General features: G+C 38.5%; 1 protein-coding gene across 1 annotated transcript; it reads right to left on the bottom strand.

Annotated features, from left to right (window-relative positions):
• Positions 1-25321, bottom strand: LOC104951333 (tumor suppressor candidate 3-like; the record flags this gene model as incomplete). Its single annotated transcript, XM_010777968.1, has 7 exons — positions 1-176; positions 2740-2814; positions 5877-5940; positions 18658-18747; positions 19106-19246; positions 22453-22593; positions 25204-25321. Coding segments are annotated over 7 exons (790 nt in total), but the record flags the coding sequence as incomplete, so codon positions are not given.

Raw genomic sequence — 25321 nt, 5'->3', positions numbered from 1 at the left:
TCACCTTCAGTGTAATCAGTGAAGTGCAAATCTACCACTCACTGTTTCTGTGGCTGATTGGGCATTGTGCTGGACTGACTCAGTCAGGTTTGCATATATAATCATTCTCCTCTCAAGCAACAGGAACAAGGACAGAGCCTTCTGCTGCAGTGGCCCCTGACTTCGGATTGCTCTGCCTGAACAGTTTAGGAATGCATCCTTAGTTTTTAGGAAACACACATTTTTTAAACATACTCTGAATAACACCCGTTAAATATTTTTTAGCTACCAGTGCCTGCCTTACGTTCTGCTTTTTTTATTTAGTATCCTGTATAATGGGGCTTTGGGTGAAGAAAGCACACTACAAATAAAATGTATGATTCATATTTTTGAATGAATAAAAACGACTATACAGTATAGGTAGTTAAGGGAACATTTTATAAATGAGTGATGTTTTGAAAAAGGAGAACATAAACAAAATGAAAAGAGTAGAGATAATTATCTCTTGACAAACAACACATAATATGCATATGTTTATGAGCTTCTACTGTACAAGTGGGATTTTAATCATTTTCATTTGAAGAGCTGATCTGCTGCCTTGAGTGCTGGTGAGTATTTTTCATTACTTTATGTGCATGACAATGTGTCAATCCTTGTGATTATCATGTTGATTACATTTATTTTTACCATACATTAAATGATATACCTATGGTTTTAAATACATTGCTCCCAATTGAACAATGAACAAGTATTCTTACTACTTTCTGAGTAAGAGTCACACAAAGGCCTCAGGGTTCAGCTGAAAGGGAGCCTTAGGGTGTTTCTCAATGTCGAGGAAGGCTGCTCCAGAGCCACTATTTCAAGGATGCTACGTCATCGAGTCCCGCCGAAAGACTGTTCCAATGTCCAGGATGCTTGGAATTCTACCGAGGCCAGCGTCCTTCGTTGCGGGAAATTTCGAGGCTGCACATGGTAGACTACGCGGTCTTAAAATCCCCACGATGCTTTGCGTACGGACCAATTTCCAAATCTTTGGCGGAAATCGCGCTCCATTTAAGGCGGGGCCTCGCATATGACGCACACCTGTGCACCTGTTAGCCTGTTCCACTATTCTTCATTTTCCGAGGCTAGGAAGGATTCTTGCATCGATTCTGAAGGACCTGACTCGAAGGGACTTGTCCTACCAAGGAAGCGTCCACGACATTGAGAAACACCCTTAGAGCTAATTTAGATGCGAGTCATTGCTTAATTTTGAGGCCTTGATAAATAAATAAGCTTGTTGGAATCCACTGAATGTAACCTTAAAGCTCTCCAAATGTGGTTGGTTAGTAGTTGCATCACTATTTATAGTAAATCAGCTGTTGTTTTTTTAGCTATATAATAATTTAGTTTGATTTCTATGATTCTCCCAGCACTCTGTGCAGGTGGTATTTGTGAATATTAAGAATAACTTTGATCTGTTCATCAGAATAAATTCAAAGGCTGTGCAGTCAATCTGAGCGTATTAGATAACCAACTGTGAATGGTCGATATAGTAACTTGACTAATTTCATACAAACTAAATAATTTAGAGGTCAATTAGAAACCAGAATATTCCGACAACCCTACATAAAACTATCTGCTAGTTAAAGTTTATTAAGCATCAAGATACACTAAGCACATCTAACTTAGGAAGTTGTGATTTCAGAGGCAGTTATATCATTGACAACATATGAATACACCTCACACTAATGAAAGCACTGCAATGATGGTTCAGTTAAACATGGTTTGTGTGCGTGAGTACTTGTTTACGCACGCCTGCACCCACATTAGCAAACCTGTTAAAAAGAACCCTTGATATTTGTAATGGCACACATTCCAGAGTTTTCTTTGCTCTTTCATTAGTAAGATAGATCTAATAAATAGAAATCAAATCACCTCAAAGTAGCATGTAAAGAATTCGAACACTACGGTGCAATTTCTGAACCCATATAGAAAGTGCCTCTTATTACAAGTTCTTAAATAGTATTTCCGTGTGCCTACTGTTCAAGTGTCAAGGCGTGAATTACAGTACGCTCAGAAACTAGGACGTCTTCCGAAAAAGCACAGTATAGTGAGCACAAAGCATCAGAGGCAGCTCTAAAGACATCCGTCTTATTCAGTATAGCCTGGAGCGGGTGGGAAGACAGGTGATGACATTTTATTTTCTTTCGATCAAGGGTTGCAGCAAGGGGCCTTGTAAAGAAATAAGTGCTTATTAGGTTGGTGAGTGCAAGTCAAATCTTGAAGAAGGAAAATCCTCTCAGCACTTGCAGTAAGTATGACAGATAAGTTCCAGAGCGGATAATCGTTTCCTCTTTTAATGTAGCAGTTAGATCACAAGACATCATCAAGGCCAAACTGCAAACAGCAGCCGAATGAATTTTCTTGTTAATACCTCTTGAATGTGACTATAGGACATTTTAATTACTAAACCCATATCTGTGAATAATATCTGTGGGTGAAGGTGTAACTCATTAACCTCTCCAACTCCAGAACTACCTCTTCAAACACATATTTCAATGCATACACATTGGGTGCAGCAAGAAGAAATAACATACCTGAATAGTTATAACACCCGCCACGCCCCCCACACACACACACACACACACACACACACACACACACACACACACACACACACACACACACACACACACACACACACACACACACACACACACACACACACACACACACACACAAAAATTATGTAAAAAACTAAAACTTTGCTATACTTACTTCTCCTCTTGCCAACATCTCCCTTGGAGGTGGCAGCCTCATTTAGCAGCACCATCCCCATGGTGATTGCAGCATCTGGGACAAGGTTGTCAAGGAAACACCCTTGCATACAGGCGAGAGAGAAACTGGAAGTACACACTGCCCCGAGGAGAACTGCTTGACACACACATGCACTTACAAATACGCACATTTGAACATAGAAGCACTCAATCAGATTAGCAAGACCATCCGTCACTAGTACTCTGACAGCACTAAGTATATTTAAAGGGTGTGGACAAAATAACATGAAAAACTGAAATGGCTGAGGCTAGTGGTTTACTACGAGACACCACAGATGGTCTGGAAGTCTGACGTAAAGTCCTAACGTGGAAAAAACTTGGAAACTACAAAGACAACATGTTGTATTATATCGCTTAAAGCACTTAAACAACCCATCGATTTCTTTTTCCTAGATGATGTTCGGAATTAGGGGGGACTCACTTCAATTGTTTGAGTTGGGAGCTAATTCTTCCAACAGATTGCGCTATCACCTGAATGCAGCACAATCGTTCTATCTTGCAATGTTAACAAAGGTATAACATAGAAAACTGAGCCAAAAACGTACCTCTGTGGCAGATGTATTAAACATAAAGCAATACAATACAAGGGCTCAGCGAGTAACTATTAATAATAATCGAGTTGTGTTGAGACTGTATTGCACTTAAACTTAAATGTTAATAAGAAGCACTTCCCTGAAATGTCAATTTGCTTTTATGTGTTCTAATATAATTATAAAGAAAGGGGAAACTGTGCTTTATAAATGAATCAAACAGGGTTATGCTGCAATAGAAAACATTTCAGGAAAACCAAACCAACACATTATTTTTTTATTGTAATCTGCACTGATTTGGTCTCATCCTTGGTATATAATAAATTATAATAGATTCCCAATTTAATGTAAGTTTTAAATGCCCTCACAGTGTGGGGATATCAAAGCAACTCTGCAGATATAATAACAGTAGCACACAGTTGTAAACAAGGTCAAACAAATGACTCTTGCCAGAGCGGATTCTGAATCTTAAATCTGAATCTCTTTGAGAATGATAATGTAATTGCCGCAGAGATAAAAAATAAAAAAACAGCCAAGATTTTGTGACAAAAAGTCACTTTTAATGTGTGAAGGTTAGATATGTTTTGTACTTCTAATCCTAACTTATGTATTACATGCAAATAGTTTTTAAATGTTTGTAATAACGGGGTGGACACCATGTTTAGAATTCCCTTTGCAAGGGTTTCTGGGTTGGGAACCACTGCTGCTGTGGGCGTGTAAAGCACATTAAGACTTTTTGTCATATTGACTTAACTGAACAATCATTTGGTTATTAAAAAAAATAGGCTGACTTAGTTCATTATTAAAAGTTCATTGAGAAAATATTTCTTTTTGCAGAAGCAAGCAGTTCTCAACACTTGAGCTGTTCTAAAATCACTGCAAAGCACAGCCTCAGGTGGCATATAATTACAGCTTCTTTTCCTCTGCGTGGGCTGCATACAAATCCAAATTACAGAAGAAAACCTGACGGGGTGCACAAACAAAGGCTGCCACATGGGAAGAAACAGAGTGGAAACTGAGGCGTCCTCTTGATGATATAGTAGCAGGCATGTTATGCTGCCATGACACACACATAAGAAATATCCCCATACAACCCAAAGATTGAACCATTTGGGTAATTGTAAGCTTTGCCACATTGTCCTGACATCTGTGTTTATTGTGCCTGGCATGGTGCACCCTAATGTTCTAGAAAATATTTACACTACATCCACATACTGTTTATATAATTGGAATAAACATATTTATATAAGCTTCTCTGATTGATATTACATTAGGAATGGGATAATTTAGAGTTGGACACCTCTAGTTTTCCTAGGCATTTCTAACTTCCATTCCACTACATTGAGTGCCAAAGGTTAGGGAAGAGATCAAATACCATTGGGCACATAGAAGTGCTTTATTAAGTGAATTCGTTTTCCCAAAAGACTACTATGTTTAGTTCATATGAGTTCATTTCCAATTGCTTTAAAGTAGCCTTTAGAACACACAGGCATGTTATCTTTACATATTGAAACATCTGCTTTAAAGCTGAAATCCATTTTCTTATATTGAAATGTTGATATTATATCAGCTGTATTAGGGTTTGAGTAAACACTTAATCGGCATACCTGAAGACATTTTCAATTTGATGGTGTAACGAGGTATGTGAATTCACAATACAGATGCTATCTAACATCCTCATGTTGGTAAAAAATAAGATTTTTTTTATGTCGCTGTGTAAGAATGAGTTTCTTTGCCTCTATTTCTCCCTTAAATGGCAAAGTTATGCGACTGTGTGCTACCTGGATGTGTGTGCTTGTGTATCAGGAATTAAATAGGGTTGCATCCATGGGGAAACTGCCTCTATCACAGTCATAAAATGTGTTTACACCACCTGTGCAGATCAGAATACAAGGATAGGTGTGTAAGCCTTTCAGCAGGTGTGTGTGTGTTTCATTTAGATGTAATCAGATGGGCTCAAAAATAAAAAAATAAAAACTGTGTTGGTACGGACAAACAAATATTGCTCTGCAGCAGGTGCAACCTTGGACCTGCTATTTCCCATGGGGAGAAACACAACAGCTAGGAACCAACGGTATGATTACCCACACACACACAAAAGCACCAGTGCAAGTACACACAGGTATACAAGCAGACAGGAAAGAAGACAAACAGAAGCATCTATATATACACACACACACAAACAGTTGAATTGGGAACAAATCAGGCTAGGAGGTGAAGTTAAAAGAGGACAATCTCTGGTCTTTGTATTGTCTGTTTGTTCAGTCCAGCAGGCAGCCTCCCTATGGAGAATGAGCACCAACGACAAAACATTTGTGTTGGGAAAATAAATGTACCAGACAGGAAAAATTGGACATGGTTTCAGACACATAAGGGAAGTTTCCTATGTGCTGTGTGTAAACAAATCGGGAATTAGATAAATGTTTAGCCAAGACATGCTGTGAGAAATTTCATAAAGTTAAATTGTAGATGACTTTTAGCAACACCTTGTTTCAATTTATGTCCAAACATTAAATATACAAACAGAGACGCGCTGGTGAAAGGATACTCAGAAGAAGGATGATGTGGGACTCAGCCACAAACTGAGCCTGACTGCTGCCATGAATGTAACTCTGTGGAGGAGACGGGGAGAGAGACAGACAGATTATAGTTTAACATTTTTCATTTACATTGATGTAAAGTCACACAAAATATCCTGAGTGAAATTTCCAAATTGAAGAGATAAAGAAAAATACAGTAATGAAATGAAGGGATTGCATTAAGAATGATGAGGAACAGCATTGCAAAGTGGGCGACATCCCAAAACAAGTTAGTAATAGTGATTAAAAAAAAGAGGGTATGAAAAAATCTATAATAAAAAAGTTGATTACTTTTTGTGACAAACCTCTTAATTGTATATAAAGTTACAGAAAGATTTAACACCTGGTACCATCCGTTTTAAACCTGGCTTCAAATGGTGCCATGAATTCCCTTTATCTTTCCAAGGCATTACCTGTCATCAATATAAGCAAACCTAGACTTGGTGGTAGACAAAATGGCATCTAGTCTCTGGCTTAATCTCATATTTTGCTTTATCAGCAACAAGATTATTTTGTGTTATCAGGAATATGTCATATGTTTGTGTTTACGTGTTTGTGTATGAATGTGTGCATGCTTGTGTATTAGGAGTTATAAAGATGTCTCCATTGCAGTGTGTAGGTGTGCAGAGATGCTACTTTTTCCCTGAGTGGGCAGATAGGTCAATCTAACCCTCAGGAACACTCACACAGAAAATATTGTATTAACACTTATTGACTGCCCAAGCTCCAAATGGGGCCTCCCACTGTTAACTTTCTGGGTTTATACAACTCTATCTTAATGGATCTTTCCAGAGAAAATAATGTAAGTTCAGTCAAACAAATATCGAAACCCCTGCTTGGCTCAGAAAGCATTCATACAGGTATCTATTGATTTACAGTCTCATTCATTCCCATTTAATCAGTTATGGTGCAACCAAAGGTTGTCATTTTTAATTGGTTGTCAACTCTCAAGCATGTAGGTCTGAAAAATGACCCGAGAGAGGAAAAATAAGAGAGAAGGCTGGTGTGCTGTTGAGGGAACAGGCCATTTTGTTAATGGAATAGGCCCCCTGATAATAACTGAATGTATGCTCTTATTCTTTGGTGGTAGTAGGGATTTGAGATAATTAATTTCTTCCTCATGTACAGAAACTCCATCATGTATTATTCTTATTTTTACTTGCCCACAACCAAAAGAGAAGAGGTTGACTTTAATGGCAATTTAAGGTTTAGGTAACAGCAAACAACAATTTTTAATGGAAAAATAGTGAAGTAATGTCTAACTGATGATATTTTTGAATTTGAAATGTGTCTAGGAATTAACTTTTTGCAAAGGGAGATGATTTTACCAAGTTTACTTCTAGTTAAAACTTAGAATGATTCAGATACAAATTTGTATTTGGTTACAGTTAAAGGTCGGGTAGGTCATTTTGGAGAAACCAGCTCGAGTACGCAAGAATTTGAAAATACAAAGCCAGAAAAAATCTGCCACTTCCTTACAGAGCCCCTCCTCCAATACACACGAACGCGCACATGACCAATAATAATAATAATAATAATAGATTTAATTTATTAGCGCTTTTACAGGTGCTCAAAGACGCTTTACAGATAATAGTGAAGAAAGAAAGAAAAGAGAAGAAAGGAACAACAAATAAATATATAGTTAAAGTTAAAGTCAAATAATACAAAAACAATCACACATTAAAAGCCAGATTGAAGAGGTGAGTTTTTGTGAGTTTTTTGAAGGTGGTGAGGTCGGTGCAGTCTCTGATGGGTTGTGGGAGTGAGTTCCAGAGGGAGGGGGCAGCGACGGAGAAGGCTCTGTCCCCCCAGGTCCGGTGATTGGTGCGGGTGGGGATGGATAGGAGGTTGGCTTCTGATGAGCGGAGGCAGCGGGAAGGGGTGTGGTGGTGCAGCAGGTCTGTGAGGTAGGGGGGGGCCTGGTTGTTGAGGGCTTTGTAAGTTATGAGGAGGAGTTTGAAGTGGATTCTTTGACGGACGGGGAGCCAGTGGAGGTTCTGGACGATGGGAGTGATGTGGTCTCGGGAGCGGGTGTGGGTGAGGAGGCGGGCAGCAGAGTTCTGGATATGTTGGAGTTTATTGAGGAGGTTGGATGGTATGCCATACAAGGAGTGGTTGACCAGAGAGTCTTTATTTTTCGTACCTAACGTTTGTTTTTTGATAGAGGTTTGACTTGTCAACGGTTAGTCTGTAGTAGTAGTAGCCGGGGGGTAAGGGCATAGTTTCTGTAGGTCTTAAAGTTGAAGTGGTAACTGTCGGTGTGAGGTAGGGGGGGAAGTGTAGGCGTTGGAGCCTCAGTAAAAGCTGTCAGTCGAGTTTAAGTTAGGTGGTGTATTTAGTGTAGTGGTCCTGGCGGAAAAAAGGGTGGAGTTTTGTAACGGGCAGAGGCGGGTAGTGAGAGGAGGAGACGACGACTTTAGGACTAAGTACGGTAAGTAGTGAAGTGCTGAGCTGATGACGTTNTTTTTGAAAAAAAAATTATTTTAAGATTGACAAACATATGTGTAATTTGTGGCACAATTCAAACGGGATCTAAAGATACTGTACGTTTTCTCTCTCCATTGACTTCAATACATAATTTTTCCGAAATAAGGTCCCATGGATAGATGGGCGTGAATTCGCCACTATTACAGGTAAACATAACTTACTCTTCTATAACAACAGTTGGAGATACAGTTCGGTTAGTTAGTGTGTAACATATACGGCTGTACCAAGGCCATTGTAAGGCTGATGTTCCACTCAGAGCGAGCCGAAAAAAGCACTGTTAGACATGGGCGGAGCCTCTCTGGTGGTTGACTAATCAGAACCGAGTGGCCGAGCTGACCAGTCGGAGCACACTGGGCTTACAGGAGGGGGGGGGGGCAAGAGCTCCAACGAGCCGTTTAGGACAGAGAGTGAATACACATACTTTACAGAGATGCTGTCTGCGAAACCAATGTGAGTTTGGAAAATTGCACAGTATAAATCTATTTTAGTAGACCTCAACAATGGAATTATGATCAGTGGAAATGGCCATGACATGGGACCTTTAAGCTTTGCACAAGCGAGGCTCTCCAATTGGATGTCAGAGGCCCAATTGGACTGGCATCTGTCTGTGTGTGATGGGCGAAGAGCACGGACAAAGGAAGACAAAGTGGAAGTCTTGTGGAAATGGGAAAAATAGCAGGGCAGGAGGAAGGAAGTCTTTCAGTGTGTTTCACATTGTTGAATCCCAGCAGATTATGAGTGTCTGGGTTTACGGCACATCTAGGGCCTGTTTTTCCACTTGACTGCCTCAGTGTTCTTTTCTTTCACTATCAGACAGGAATAAGGATGACAAGATGAATAGAAGATGACAAAGGAGGAGGAGTAAAGGGTGGACAGCTTTTTCTTGCTTCAGTGGATATAAATGAAACATTTTTGCAATTGAAAGCAGACATAAAGACGACTAAGACTCGAGGCTGAAACAGATCCCTTTGTCTTCAACACAAACCTGTTATTTTGCATTAAGTGGGGTTTTTGCATTTTTAACAAGACACTTATTGACTGACTAACCCATGCCCCTTCAGTACCTCCATGAAAAAGTTTGGTTTGGTTGGTGGGTAATATATTTGGAAGTTTGTATGGGATTTATTTTTGACCACCATTTAACCAATTATCCTTTGTAAACCAAAACTGAATATAAAAAGATTCATAAAGGTTAAGCAAGTTGATCTGTATACAGGTAACTTTGTATACGTATTGATCAAACTCAGAGATATGCACGTAAATATTGTTGACATTTCGTATAATAAGCGTCAATTATCTAAAAAAAAAAAAAGGAAACACAAGGAGAAGTCAAGAAGCGCATTTCAAATGTTTAAACAGCGCTGACTCACTGCAATTAGATGTTTATCCAACCTTTAATACGCACCATACGCAAGTTTCAAGGGCACCACGGTAAAATGGTCAATAACAGTAATAATAATAATAATAATAATAACTTTTATTTATATAGCGCTTTTCAATAACCCAAAGTCGCTTACAAAAAAAAATTAAAAGTACAGAAAGGGGGTGAACAGGCAGAAGACAACATATTGGACAAGAAAATTGAACATGAACATTACATGAACAGGCAAAGGACAACACAGGGGGGGAGCAAGCATAGGACAACGAGCAAAAGACAACATAATGGAAAAGAGGAAAGAAAAAGTTGATGAATGTATGAATAAGAGATGCAGCGTGGGGTGAATAAGAGATACAGCGTGGGGTGTGAGTGAAGTAGAGGGCGGGAGTAGAACAACTTTGCCTTTACAAAAGCTTGCTCACATGCAAACCTTAATTGAATGAGTTAAAGTTACTCTTGGGAAGTGTGACTAAATCAAGTACACTACTTAGGCAGGGTGAAGGAAGAAGAAAGAGAGACAAATTGTTACATAAAGATCACATAACTCCTGAATATTTTAGCAAAAACAAAGATGAAAACTGCTGCATCACTATCTCACGGTGAACTTTTTCTTTCATTACTAAACAAACATTACTTTACACTCTTTTTCAAGACACCGCTCTCTGCATGGTGCCTTCTAAACATAAACTGCAGATAGAGGCTAAGAGCAAGAGCAGTGCTTGCTGGAGGAACAATTCCTCAATCCATGGCCAGGCACTTCCAATTCATCTGATGGGTTAGAAGGCAGCAGTTCCATTCATTAGTGTGCAGAGCGTTGAGTGTGTGGGACTCGGTGTATGAAGGCATTGCATTGAAAACCAGTAAGTAAATGTGTGTCTGTAAATTAGAATGTTTTAGGGAGCTTTGTCTGTGTGAAAGGAAGTGTGTGTGTTCATGAGAAAGACCCAAAACATCATGGTGGTCTGGAAGTAAAAGCAGCCACAATGTGTTAAGTTAACATTGAAATGAACGGATGCAAACGCAACAGTCACCTTCTATAAATCTCTATCTCTCATGTAATCAAACACACAGGTTGCCTAGATAGAGCAATCAGACACTTGAAAAAGGCCATGATGTCATTGAAATGTGGTTTGATATACTAAATACATGTATTGGACTTTCATGGACACACACATGCATCTACTTGTACACCTTTACAACATTCTGTATTGTACAGCTAGAGGCAGCTTATAAGGCTTCGGCCACCAAATGAAGGTTCAAACCACTTTGAAACCACTCATCTCGAAACTAAATTGAGAACCTTCACACATGTAAATCAACAAAACTGTGTTTAGCGTCAATTTCCTTCTATGAGTAAAGTGTACAAAAAGAATCAACACAATTGACCACTGTCTCTAAGTGGAGTCGCTCTTGTAAATGTTTGAATCAAACCAACATTAACTGGCGCATGTCTCCCATCTAATTCAAAAATGTATTTGAAAGACTAAAGGAATGGATGGTTCATAATGACTGTCTATTTAAAAATATGTTGCTAGAGAGGAAGCTAAGTTAATGAATACATTATGCAAAGTTGAAAGAGGCAGAAAAGGTCAAACCTAACACCTGATTTGAACTTTATAGGTGCAGACCAGTGTTTTACAGAAGATGTAATCCCTCTCTCAGGACTCACTGCGAGTCATACAACAGCACTAAACAAACTTTTGAGCCTGACCTTTAATGTACCCATTCTGGAAATATATGAACATTATCCCTGGGACCTTGTTATGCTGAAAAATAATTGTAAAGTTGATTGCGATATCCTACGGCCAAAATAATTTAATGAAAGAACAAAACAACCAAGGTATATCATTATCTTAAAACTTGCAAAAATGGCAGCAGGACAGTGAATGTGGGATCCATTCAAAAATAAAAGTTCATACCAATGGATATAGGCAACACTTTGTTAGTAGGATCAGTTAATTGTTTTAGTCAATGGTAATTTAATAAAGAACATATCAAATATCAGCACACATTTAGGTCCCTCACTGTATACACACAAAACTATACCATGCTGTTTTATAATCACACATTTGTGATGTAGTGTTGTCGCCCAGCATGCTGACACACACTTTTTTCTCCTCCTTTTAAATACCTTCACTTTTGAGTACCTTCATACATTTACGCAGATTCATGCTGTGGAGCTGTCTAGTACAACTTTCATCTGCTACCGGTCCAATTAATCTGATGGATTAGTTTTTTTAAGAGAACCGTGTCTGCAAATGAGCCCGAAGCATCTACTCTAGTTCTCTTTAAATAACATGGCATGATGTATATGTGTACAATACCAGACTGACTGGTCTGAATCTGCATGGTCAGTTTACTCAATGTGTTGATCCATTTCATCTTTTCAAGGCAACAATCAATTGCTATGCTGGGCATTTTTCATCATACAGAAACTCACTGTATAAACACTCTGCATGCCAAACTGCATACTTTGTCTAAGGCAACTCGGAAAATAATTAGAATTCCATTCACCTTTTTATTTAACAAATCCCTTGATATAATACATATTTAAAATTCACTCAATTACTCTCACACAAAGCAACATTTTCGCTAAATGTAGTGATGAGATTATTACTCCAGAGGGTTTTAAGAAAATAAACACTGAAAGGTTATCTCAATCAAAAATCTAAATATCAACGTTAGAACTCTAAAAAAGGTCTAGACCTTTACCAAACACCTCTCCTGAGGCTAATGTATTGTTTTAGTTCGTATGCCCTAAGATCAAGATGTATGAAATAACATGTTTACCTTACTTCCAATTCAAGAAAGTAGATGTGAACTATTGTGTGTGTGTGTGTGTGTGTGTGTGTGTGTCATGTACTCATTTGAATACATTGATATTATAAAGCCTTGTTTTTTATAAGAGCTGCATATAACAGCCCTTGTGGCAGACTTTGAAGGGAATTAGGTGTCGAAACCAATGCAGGTATATAATATGCAATAACATATACACATGCCTACACACCCAGATGAAGGTCAACGTCATCTCAAGTCTGTTAGATCCTAGTGGGCTGCATGTTACAGAAAACATCCCCGACAGGAACATCAGAACCAATACAATTGTAATAGTTGGGATCAATGGCAAGTTATATGAACACTGCTAACACAGCGTTTATAAGTAATGTGACCCACCTTCTCTCTTTAAAACCAAACTGTTGTTGTGCTAGCTGTTAATAGCTGTGGGCCAGATAACCTTTACAAATAGCTGTATTCATCCTTTTCCATCCTGTATCCTGTACGCACGTGTGTGTATGTGTGTGTGTGTGTGTGTGGATATTGTGTGTTGAATGTGTGTTTGTGTGGGTTTGGTTTGGTAAAGGTCAGGAGTCACTCAGACAGGAAGAGGGATACATGAAAAGTCAACAAAGCAGAAAGAACAGAGGAGGGAAAGAGTACGTGGCTGACACATATCTACTTCACTTATATAAACTAAAGATAGGTATGACTGTGTGTCGTGTTGCGAATGGGTATAATAATGGGCGATCTAGTAAGTGAACCTTGCAAGGTACTCCGGGTAAGGGTGCTGGCTAGATACCTACAACATCAAATGAGAGCAGGAGCGTGAAACTAAAAGGAGAGAATGACTCTTTGCAGGATGATAGAGCTAAAGTGAAAAAGACCTGTAAAAATCAAGTTGTAGATAATTATAGAGTGGGCAAAACAACAATTCATTATATTTGATTGATAACTGCAGCTGAATTTGATATAATAAAAAACTGAAATATGCTGCAACACACCAATGATTTAATGTTTAACTAACCAGATCTGAGAGCATATGGAGGGAGATGTAGCAGCTACAGCAGAGGGACTATGGGCAGGTTTACTGAGCCCTTCATTTGAACAAATATGGCAGTCTATTTTAGGGATTCAGGTGATGCTTTAAAAACTCATTATCCACACACTGTTTATGCAGTTCAATGTTTACACACTCTTCACTTTAATTACCCAAGAGCCAATTAAAGCCATTTAAAACCTATTTCATTTCTTTTAACATGTCAGTCAGTAAAATGAAGTGACTCATCATTCCCTCCTCAGACTACTTTTTAGTGTTTTATTTTTCAAGGATATGCGGTGGATTTGATCAAGTGGCAGTGCGCTGTGTATAAAACTTAATGAAGTCTTTTGACTAAGACAACTGCTGGCTCGATCCACAGGATAAAACGTACTACTGGCTTACAGGGTGTCAAAAGACTTTTTCTAATACTAGTGTTTTTTCTTTTTAAGGAACTGGATTTCTCAAGAATCATCAAGGTCGACTCTGAACTAGGAATGTGAGCCGTGGTGAAACTATTGTCCCATTAGAAAGAGAGATAACCAGCTTGCTAAACGACAGGTAGCTAGACAAGAGAGCTTTTCTCTCTCTTCAGCAACTCTTTATAATGTAGGTTAATAATGAACAACCCTGAGAACAAAAGGCCAAAAGGAGTAAAAGCCCAGCACAGAGAGATATACAGGAGCATAGTTAGAGGGCTATTGTGACTGGCTAGTGTGTTACCTGTAATCTCCCCATCTATTCCATCTTTTCTTTCTACACCAATCTACTCTAATGTTCATTCTTTCTCTCTCCAGGATAACATTTGTTTAATATGTGGTTCTTACTACTAGTTAGAAAATGTTCCAATTATGTTGTGCGTCCGGGGATGTAACCGTGGAGTTTGAGAGGGATGGTTAGAGTCTGATTTGAAACGCAACTCCAGCTTAAAAAATAGATTATTTCACTGCTTTACTATTCTATTCCATTATTTCTGTATTGGCTCAAAACACCCAGACAAACACACAAGAAATCCCTTCCCCGATAAAATGCATACTGTCACAAATGATCTCTCACATACACAAACAGGTGTGCAGGCAACGCAAAACGTAAAGCAGCACTCACACTTACTAACACACACTGATGGCCCTCTGCAAATTGTTGACTTTTGACTTACACAGAGCCAATAAAAGTGACAGGGGAGATTCTATACAATATGAAAGGTTAGCAGTAATGTCGAGAACAACTGCCAAAAGACATCAACCAAATCATGTGAAATCAGCTGGAAATACTGAAATGTCATCAGTCAATAGTGTGGTCATAGTTTAAAAAAAATGCTGGCTTAAATGCTTAATAATAGCAGCCCATTCATCTCCCCAAGATCCCCTTTCTGTGAGACAGTTAATAATAGAACTTGTTCAAGACAATGTTCAATACGAAACTTTCACCGTTCAATCCCTTCTTCAAACCCAAGCGCCTCAAAATCCAGTCAGCTGTGTGTGCGACTGTGTGTTTGTTGCTGCTTGCAACATTCTGATAGGGTTTTTCTAATATTTGAGTTTGGCTAAATTGTGTGTGCCCGTTTGTAGTAATAGCTGTGTAAAGGCTTGTGTTTGTTTCATGTGGGTGAGTGAGTATCTTAAGCATAACTCAGTGTGTGTGTGTGTGTGTGTGTGTGTGTGTGTGTGTGTGTGTGTGTGTGTGTGTGTGTGTGTGTGTGTGTGTGTGTGTTGAGTTCCAGAGCAAAAATGGGCTAGCAGTATTTTCACAGTAAGACGCTCACTACAATTTCATCTGCTTGGTCGTTCCATTCGTCAGTTGACAAATCATTTCGCTACAGTCTACCTGGCCCGGCTCTCTCATCATTTTAAAGGAATTACACTGTCTGGGAAGAGAGGGAGGGAGAGGAGGGTGGAAGATTAGACGGGGAGTTGAGAGGAAGTAACACGAAAAGAGGAGGGGTGTACTGGAAAAAGATAAGGCAGGTATCTTTTTTACTATCATCTGGCCAGTTCAACCCATTTGCTATCGGAGGTGAAAAAGAGGGATTTAAAGAGTGCAAAAGGTAGAGGATGTATGTGGAGAATATGTGAAGGGACAGAGGAACTGAGAGCCATTTGCAGAAGACCTAATGAACCTTTCTATGCAGCGTTTTTATCACAAGAAAATAGCAATGTGGCATGGAAGATGAAGAAAATGTCAAAGCCACTATTATCAATGCGGATCCTGCTGTTAAAGAGGGATGATTAAGGTGAAGCTGTAGGAGACTTTAGAGCAGGTTCTATGGCGCCAGCTCTCAATAGGTTTTTCATATTAGGTTCATACTATGTGGTCCTTTTATTATTTTAACCTTTACAATATAATACAAAAGCTCTGCCATATTTGATATCTTTAAAAAGCTCATACTGTTCACATAGCGTTGACATTTTTGCAAGGTAGATATTGGGTAGCAGTTGACTGACAGGAATACCTAATAAAGTGGAAATTGAAGGTAGATCACTTAATATTTAACTTCATCTTATGTGGGAGGGAGTGAATCTCTACAGTGTCCATTTTGGTGTTGAATTGCAGTATGAAACCATGACTGTGAGAATATTACTTATATATTTCCCACTTGCTGACATTGCTTTTTATAAGGACAGAAATATCCAAATAGTTGATAACATATAAACCAAAAGGAGTGTAAACTTAGAGATTTCGTGATTTACATATAAGGAGCTTGGTTGTGAAGTTGGTTACTTTTGTTATTTTGACTTCCAAGGTGCACGCATGGATGTTTGCAGTGGTCGCTAATGACACATTTCTTTCGGTGAAGAAACAAACACAACATGCAGTGCTTTTTTACATAAATAAATGAAGATTAATCATAATTTGTAACTTTTAATTTGCTACAATCAATCACAGAATATAAAAGCCTTACGTTTCATAGTATTCGCCTCCAAGCTGGAACAGAGCATACAACGGTCCCTCTGCCAGCTCTTAAGCATTTTAGCTCCTATCTTGTATCATTGGTTTTTCTGTATGCTCAGTAATAAATCATTTATGACCCATGAACCTCTGAATTTGAAACAGATGCCTATGGCTCCCGCTCCTCACAGTTAGGGATTTCATTTCAGTCTTAATCCAAAATGTTCTGTAAACACTTCACTATGTCAAAAGCTTTAATGCTGCCCTCATCGTTCTGCTCAGCTCGTACGAAGCCAAGAACAAGAGCGGAAGAGAGGGGAAAACTAGAAAGCAGGAAGGAGTATTTCACACTGACTGCACTTCATTCTTATGAAGACTATAAGATGGCATGAGGACAGACAGATATGTGAGAGAGGGGAAGGGGGGGGGGGCAAAGAGAAGAAAAGAAAGCAGTGGGAGGGAAATAAGGAAGGAGGAATTAACTGATGAGCCAGAGGAAGGAAACAGCATGATTTTCTCAGATATATTGTAAAGAGTGATAGGTATGCTTTGTGCAATTGTACACTAAGCAAGCTGTGGCTCTTTCCTGCTGTAATGCTGCAAATGTCCCCTCTGTGATTCTGATATATCAAGAGCCAAAGACTGAAAAAGTGAAGCCTCTGTGTCATGTGTGAAATTCCAAGCATTCTTTTGATGAATTAGGATTTTCTTTGTATTTCTTTCTCCAACAAAAAGTAGCATGTATGTCGGTAGATGATTGTCCTCCCAGTAAAAAAAAATAGCGCTTCACAGGCAAGTAAGTGGCAAAGAGAGGGTAGTGGAGAGGTAGGGAAATAACAGAGGAAGAGAAAGATGGGGTGACAGCTGGGAGACACAGCTGAGCGCTACGTAGGATGAGGGTGTAACCTATTTGTAGTCAAACTGATTGAAAAATGAGAGTCAACAGAGCCTGAGCAGTAGAGTGACTTTCAAACCGAACATGAGAGTGGGAGCATGCTGTAAGGAATAAAGGATGGAAAGTCGTGATATTTAAAAAAAAAATATATATATTTGGATTGTAAGATCGTGTGTTTTTGCACTTCCCTCTGTTGTGTGTTAGAGGGTGTTCTCTGGCAGTGCTGGCTTCAGGGAAAACCAATCGCTTTCAGTCTCTGCATGAGCTGAATTGACTTTTTTCGTACACCGACAACACTGCTTTGTATACTTTGGGTCTGTGACCTCAATAACACTCACTGTGAAAGGGTGTGTGTGCATGTGTGTCACTTATCAGACCGCATAATAGTGGAGACACATAGTCAAGTTTTTAAGGCAAATGTCCAGCACTTTATTCCTCTCTCACACTCCCCTTATTTTCTCAGGTTTATTGTTATTTTAATTTCACACTTGAATGAACAAACTTAAATGATGACCAGCCAAATCTGCAGGTGCAGTGTGTGTGTGTGTGTGTGTGTGTGTGTGTGTGCGTGTGTGGAGTACAGATATTGGTAATAAGTGTCAAATGTTAAAAAAACAGAGGGAGGGAGAGAAAGAAAGACTCTGAGGATCAACAGCACTGCCTCTCTGTTCCCTCTGCTTTTTATGTGTGTGTGTCTGTGTCTGTGTCTGTGTGTACCCAGTTGGAGAGCAACAGAAATGTTCTCTTCCCTTGCCCCCTTCCTGTCTGCTTGGTCCAAGAGGACTCTGACTTGTCTCTAAGGTGATATTAACACACACTGAATGCTCCCAGGCACACACACACACACACACACACACACACACACACACACACACACACACACACACACACACACACACACACACACACACACACACACACACAGCTGACCTGTTAGCTGTGATAATGGTACAGAGTGCATCTTACTCTGGGCCAACAGCTTTACATAATGTACCTTCCATTGATTGAATACCCACCACAATGCAAATCCCAATAGTACTAACCTGAATAATATTGTTGTATTGGCTGAAAACACATGTAAGAAAACAAGAATAATGGTCAAGAGGAAAGAGGGCAGCCCATGATTCAAGGAAGAAAAGGTAAAACAAGAAATAGAAAAAAGAAGGGAGGATAAAAGAAGGACAACAAAGATATGGATGGGATGGAAAATTATAGATGGAAGGGCAGTAAGAAAGAATGACAACAACTTGAGATATGTTTATATATAGACATAGGAAACATGACTCATACCACTTGTCCATTCTGGGGATTTTTGTGTGCGTAGGGAGGACCTCGAATGTGGTTCCACATCTGTCCAGATATCATCGCAAACACTACACACTAATACAGAGAGATAGAGAGAGAGATTGAGAAAGAGGGACAGAGAATGAAGAAATAACATAATTAGCATAGGAGTACTAGCATAATTATCCTGATGTTTAACTGAGTTTCTGAAATGTATCCACCTTAACATGGCTCTGAGACTTAAGACTCAAAGTGTTGTTGAAACATGAAGAACATTTTACTAATGAGGTGAGATCACTCCACTCAATCTGTTCCCAGAGCAGTTTCACTTGACTTACAGTACCGTCTCTGGCTTGTGAAGGCGCACATTTCTCCATTCTCCCAGTGGAATATAATTGTCCCGCCTTAAAAATACCGTGTTTTTGTTTATGTGTTGTGTATTTGTGTGTCATACCAGTGCAGCCATAGCCCATCCAGTCTTGTTGTATATGAATTCCAAGTTGTTCCTTCTCAAATACAGCAGGCCTCCAACCAGAGACACCAACAGAGCCAGAGCAATAGTCCCTGAATAGTTAGGGGGACGGAAGACACGGATCTGTGGGGACGGAGAGAGAGAACGAGATGGAGAGAGACAGAGTTAAAATAATTAGATGAAAATCCCAATGCATTGAAAATGGTTAGGTACATATCCTTTATTCTTTCCTTCTTAGTTTGAAACAACAAAATGGTGTTCTAGGCTTGCTCACAACTCATACAAAAGTCTTTATGTAGTCTATTGTGTACATTTTCAAACCTTGAACATGGTATGGTCTTTTCTTGAAATATAAAATGTGAAAGCCGTTTATAGAACTCCAAATGCACATAAGCAGGTTTTCAACAAAATAGTTAAACTTGAACCTTTACCCTTTGTGAAAACATTTCCAATACAGCGTGTATTAGGAAATAAAGAAAATAAGATCTGAGTGTGTGTGTGTGTGGACCTTCAATGGTTGTATTTATGTTTTCAACATAACCTCTCTGCGTTCAACAGGAAGTAAACAGTTATTTCACTTTTGAGAACAATTTATCTAACCAACAAAAACCTCCAACAGCAGGGTAAGGGTTATTTCAAATCTCTACTCTGGAAAGGAAAACTAGTTTTGCCTTTCTTAAATTAAAATGAAAGGCTTAGTGAAATGCTGATGCTCCTCACACAGACAAAGTATTATATATTTTTTCGTCTATGTCAAAATCTGCCAATTGTGAGCAAATTCAAAACCATTTTATCTACAATGAAGAATATGGTTTACCAACTCTTAGACGGCTTAAAGAAATATCCATCCCATTGCATAGTCTTAAATCAAGTCCAATATGTACAACATGTTACCTTCAACAAAAGGTCATTTTAACAAAAACACGGTAAAAGGCATGGTTGGCACTTTTTTTTGTACACGGTTTAAGCAAATCATGATTCTATCTTTTGTTAATTAAAACAGATCGAATGATTTCAAAATCCCAAACTATTCCCCAATTGGAATGTGTTTAATCAGTGGAAAGTTGTGGCACATTGGATACAATTTAAGAAGGATTTAAAATAATCATATTGAAAAACAAAAAAACTCAATATTGATCTTCTCAGGAATGGGTTTGCAAATGTATTTTTGAAATATTGTATTACGTTACTTCCGTTTGTTTTGTTCTCACCATCTTTCCGTCTGTGTGTGTTTCTGTGTGTCTGTGTGTCTGTGTGTGTGTGTGTGTGTATGTGTGTATGGGTGTATGTGTGTGTGTGTATGTGTGTGTGTGTGTGTGTGTGTGTGTGTGTGTGTGTGTGTGTGTGTGTGTGTGTGTGTGTGTGTGTGTGTGTGTGTGTGTGTGTGTGTGTGTGTGTGTGTGTGTGTGTGTGTGTGTGTGTGTGTGTGTGTGTGAGTGGCCATGAAGCCAAACTCACAACATGCTGTGTGAGCTATTAACAGATGCAAGGGTACAATGTTCCAACAAGCGTGTGTGTCACCAACACAGATTATGTTGGTGAAAATGTGTCTACCATCTGCTGCTGCTGCTAAGTGTTATTGAATTACAATTTCAATATGCATAATTCGGGGAGAAGGATAATAGATTTGGTTTGAGGCTCTGGCACAAGTCGTGCGTGCTGATACTGTATGTGTGTTTGAAAAGAAAAAGAAGGTCCGTCAGACATGTGAGGATGAATCTCTTCTAAACAATCAAATATGTAGTACCTTCCCTTGTATTGTATTTTTAAAGACTTTAATTTCATCTGGATAATAGAAAAAAATGATTGCTTTATGAATAACACAATGTTTAATAAGTCACCTTTAGGATTCAATTGTAGTTGAAAAAACCTTTATACAATGAAATCCAATAATGTGTATGACAGCGTACATGAAGTAATTCATGTCGGTTTTTATCCAAGAATAGAACATAAAAGACCAAGAAGTTTTAATGGCTGATATTTCATCACAACACAACAGTAACAGCTCTTACACACTCCCCTTATACACTTATTGTCACATTTGGACATTAGTGGCTCTGAAAGTGAACACTGACTCTTCTAAACAATTACATGTACATTCCCTAAATCACACCAAGGTATTCAGCTCACAATCTTTTCATCAAATATCTGTCCTTTTGTTCCCGCCTTTTCTGTACTGTTTGTAATTCATGCTGTTAAGTCACATTGAAGTGCCTGAAAGCTAGCACTTAGTGTAAGTGCTCCCCATGACCTTCACTGAATGGCAGCTTTTTGAATCTAGATCCATCAACAGCATGTCAGCAGGACGCTTGGACTATGTCTGCCGGTACTTGGCTCACAGGTTGTTTAGGGAAAAGAAACTAAAGTCAGATGGTTGGGATTTGATCTTTCTGGTGACATCCATCTAAGTGCCTACAAACAATGACATCTGAAACCTATTTGCCTGTTTCTCTAAAGGGTGTAAACATTGTAAAAACTAAGGATGCTTTCAGACCTCTCCTGCTCTTTGCAACAAACGCCTGGTGGGTTTGGCTGTTGGAGCGGTGTGTGAATGGATTACTCCACCAATGTATCAAGGCACTCCAATAACATGCAGAAGTACTTCAGAAGGCTTGGAAACAGACTTTGATCTATGGACTTGGTGGAGTTTAGGCTGAAGTAAAGGCTGTCAATCAAATGCTGTTACGGACAATCCTTCTGAGCAAAAGTAGGTCTCTGACCACCTCTTAGCTGAATCTGATACGGTTTGTATATGGTGTAAATGGAAAGAAAAACCATAGCTATCTTTTTTTAATGAAGTATTTTGACATCGATTTAATGACTTTCTTAGTTAGTTCCTTTAAATTAAACAATTTAAATCAATAGTTTATATTTCTATTAACTATATTTGGATTGTATGTTCCAACAATTCCCTTTGTATGTATCAAAAATCCACATATGTCCCAACTGTAGGGCTGCTCAATTAATCGTATTTTAAATCGCAATTACGATTATGGCTTGCAACGATTACGAAAACAACGTAATCGAAATAAAACGATAATGTTTTTATTATTATTACTTTTTTTTTTTTCAAATAATTTTCTTTTTTTATTGGTTTTTCAGTTGAATTATACTTAAAGTTCAGGGTAATCAACTGTTAAAAACATACTGTTCAAATGTGTTTACTCCAATAAATGGATGTTTTCAAAGTAAATGGATAATCGTTTTTAATAATCGTGATATCAATTATTGACCCAAATAATCGAGATTAAGATTTTTGCCATAATCGAGCAGCCCAAGTGTTAATTTTTTTTTTTTTTTTAAAGAATGTGTGAATGTGTGAGTGGTACCTGAACATCTGTGCGGTCTGCAATCCACTTGGCCAGTTGCTCTGAAGCAAATCCAATCCTTTGCAGGTCAAACGTATCGGCTCTCTTGGGCTTTCCCTTCGCCGGGAAATGCATGAAGGTTGGAGCGCTGTTCATGTTCAACTACAGAGAAAGAGCAAAAGAATGAGGGTTATGTCAAGTTAATGTCATCTCTGACCTGTCAAACATATCATCAGCAGCAGCAGCAGGATTGTCTTAATAAACAGATGTAAGTCTTCTAGGTTTACTTCTTTAGAGTTTACTTTAGCATCATATGTCTCACAGATCTCTATCATTGATCACGTCTCGGGTAACTTTTTTTTTGTGTGTTTTTTTTTATCGAAACAGTTTAAAGTTCTGTTTCAGAGTAGCCACCCTCTTGCTCTTAGTGTTAAACTTCTGCACGTGTAGATGCAAACATGTTCATGAACACAAATACAAAAATCTGCATTCATGCATGGACAAGAACAAAAGGATGTGAATTTAATTAACTTTCAATAAAACTTTGCTAGAATTGTTGTATGAAAAGAAGAGATGTGGAAAGAATCGTGAAAAGAAAAAAACCTTGAGGGAAGGTACGAGAGTCAATAGACATCCAGAGGGCATGAATTAGCAATTAAACCCATAAAAGAAAAGAAAACAATAGATTTCACAATAGCAAGTAGGAAGAAAAAGAAACAATGTTTAAAGGACCATATAGAATACTGCTTTAATGCTATCTTTCCTGGACTAAGTGGTCTACAATAGATAAAGGAAGAAGAAGAAAACCAGGCTATTTCTAACAGAGGACTGCTATTTAAAGTTCTGAGAGAAGAGAATAAAAAAGGGCCAACTGGGAATTTACCTTTGTATTTTCAACTTTTTCTGTGTTTAGCCAAAAGTGCTTGAAGATAACTTTTCAACTTGTCTTGCATCTCTCATATAATAGAGAAACCACACCAGAGGGAAACACAGAGGAACAACGTTTTGTAGTAATACGAATATTACTAAAGTTAATTAGCTCTGATACCAAAGTACAAAGACATATAAAGATTGTATTTCAAATGATATATTTTTGTCTCTATTTTGTGCCCAGCCATCGTCTCCATGTTGGTTTCATTGGTTCAACACAATGCAGTATTTACCAGTCGGCCTACATGTGTCCACAGTAGTCCATTAATATGACAGCACACAAGAGTGCAATTTGAGTCTGCTTGTCTTCGCTTCAAAGCCTGTTATTGGATCATAAGATAATAAATAAAATGGTCTTCTGTCTTCATATTTAACACTGTTGACAGGAGTGGTCATGTCTTCTAATTAGGCGGGCTTTTACTCAGTCATCAATCATGTTCAAGTCATAACAATAAATTATAGTTTATTGCACTGCAAAAAAGCTAATATATATTATTATTGACCCATTGTTTATGTCGAAGCCAGTGACTGATGACACGTTAGGCAATATTGGTTACAGCTCTATTAAAGATAAGAAGTTGGAGCTGTACACAAATAAGAATGTACATTTACTCAAAAAGGTATAAGATAAGATAAGATAGTGCTTTATTGATCCCAATTTGGGAAATGTTTGTGTTGCAGCAGCATACAAAGACATGGCATTGTACAATCACAATTAAAAGACAAGAAATAAACAAGTAGAAAATATACATGTTGAATTTAAACAATAACAAGATATAAAGCAAGGTATTATATATACATAAGTATGTGACAGATGGAATATTAAATATTAAACTGAATATATAAATGTAAAATGTACAGTGTGATTTTATTTGAGAAACTATGGAGCAGAGACTTCTCTGCCAGCCAGAGGTGACTTGTTGTATATTAACCACATTTAAACATTTGGACCAGATCTCTCAAACATTTACACGCAGATTATTATCATTATGAGTTTTTAAAGAACCCTATAACGAGTTGCACTCCCCATGCACTTAAGTCAAGATAAAAGAAACAAACACAGGACTGAATTTGATGTCGGTTTATCCTGTGTGTGTGGAATAAAGACCTGTGTAATGCATTGTGTTTACATGAGCCTCTAAATTGCTTTCTGCTTGTGTGTTAGTCCTTCTAGAAAGGTGCAACCGTGTGTGTGTGTGTGTGTGTGTGTGTGTGTGTGTGTGTGTGTGTGTGTGTCCATATTACACGTTGTGCTGTTTAGGTGTGTATAAATACTCTGTGTATGTTTGTTTTGGTTTGTACCTGCCCTTTGTTTATGTGTCCATGTATGCCTTTCTGCCTTTTCAGGATGTTGCGTTTCATTGTTTTGTTTTTGTTGTGCGTGCTTTTTGCCTTTTCCTCTAAGGTTTTTTTCTGTATGGTTAATTGCTGCTGAAGTCCATCTTGACAATAGTGGGAAGGAAGAGATTGGAGAATGGGAAGCAAACTGACTTTGCCCTTGAATTTTAGCCCCAGAATATTTCTTCGATTTGCAGCCATAGCAATTAACAAAAGGGAGTTTTTTTCTTCTTCTGTTTGCAGCTAGAAATAGTATATTAAGCATTTTAGTAAGTCTTGACTTACAGAACAGTAATTAGCCTTTGGTGTTAAATGTATTTTTCTAGGGTTTCCTGTGGCTGTCGCATTACTGTGTGAATGGGTTTCATTAAAGTCAAGGGTTTGGTGAGGGTGAGAGACCCACCTAACGTGAGAGGTGTGCCAAGCAGAGGGCTGAGGAAAGGCTGGAGGGAAGAAAAGAAAGGATGCAGGGGGAAACTTTCCATTTAGGAATGAAATAATTACCTGTTGGAAAACATCAGCCCCCTCATCATAGTCCACCACCGTGAAGAAGAGCTTGTTGGAGAATGCAGATGAGTAACGCCACGAGTTGGCAAGGACCTGGTACTCCTCATTGGCCTGC

This window comes from Notothenia coriiceps, unplaced genomic scaffold (genome assembly GCF_000735185.1).
Source record: "Notothenia coriiceps isolate Sejong01 unplaced genomic scaffold, NC01 NC01_scaffold00018952, whole genome shotgun sequence".
Taxonomy (NCBI): Eukaryota; Metazoa; Chordata; class Actinopteri; order Perciformes; family Nototheniidae; genus Notothenia; species Notothenia coriiceps.
This window is presented reverse-complemented; position numbering and strand designations above follow the sequence as displayed.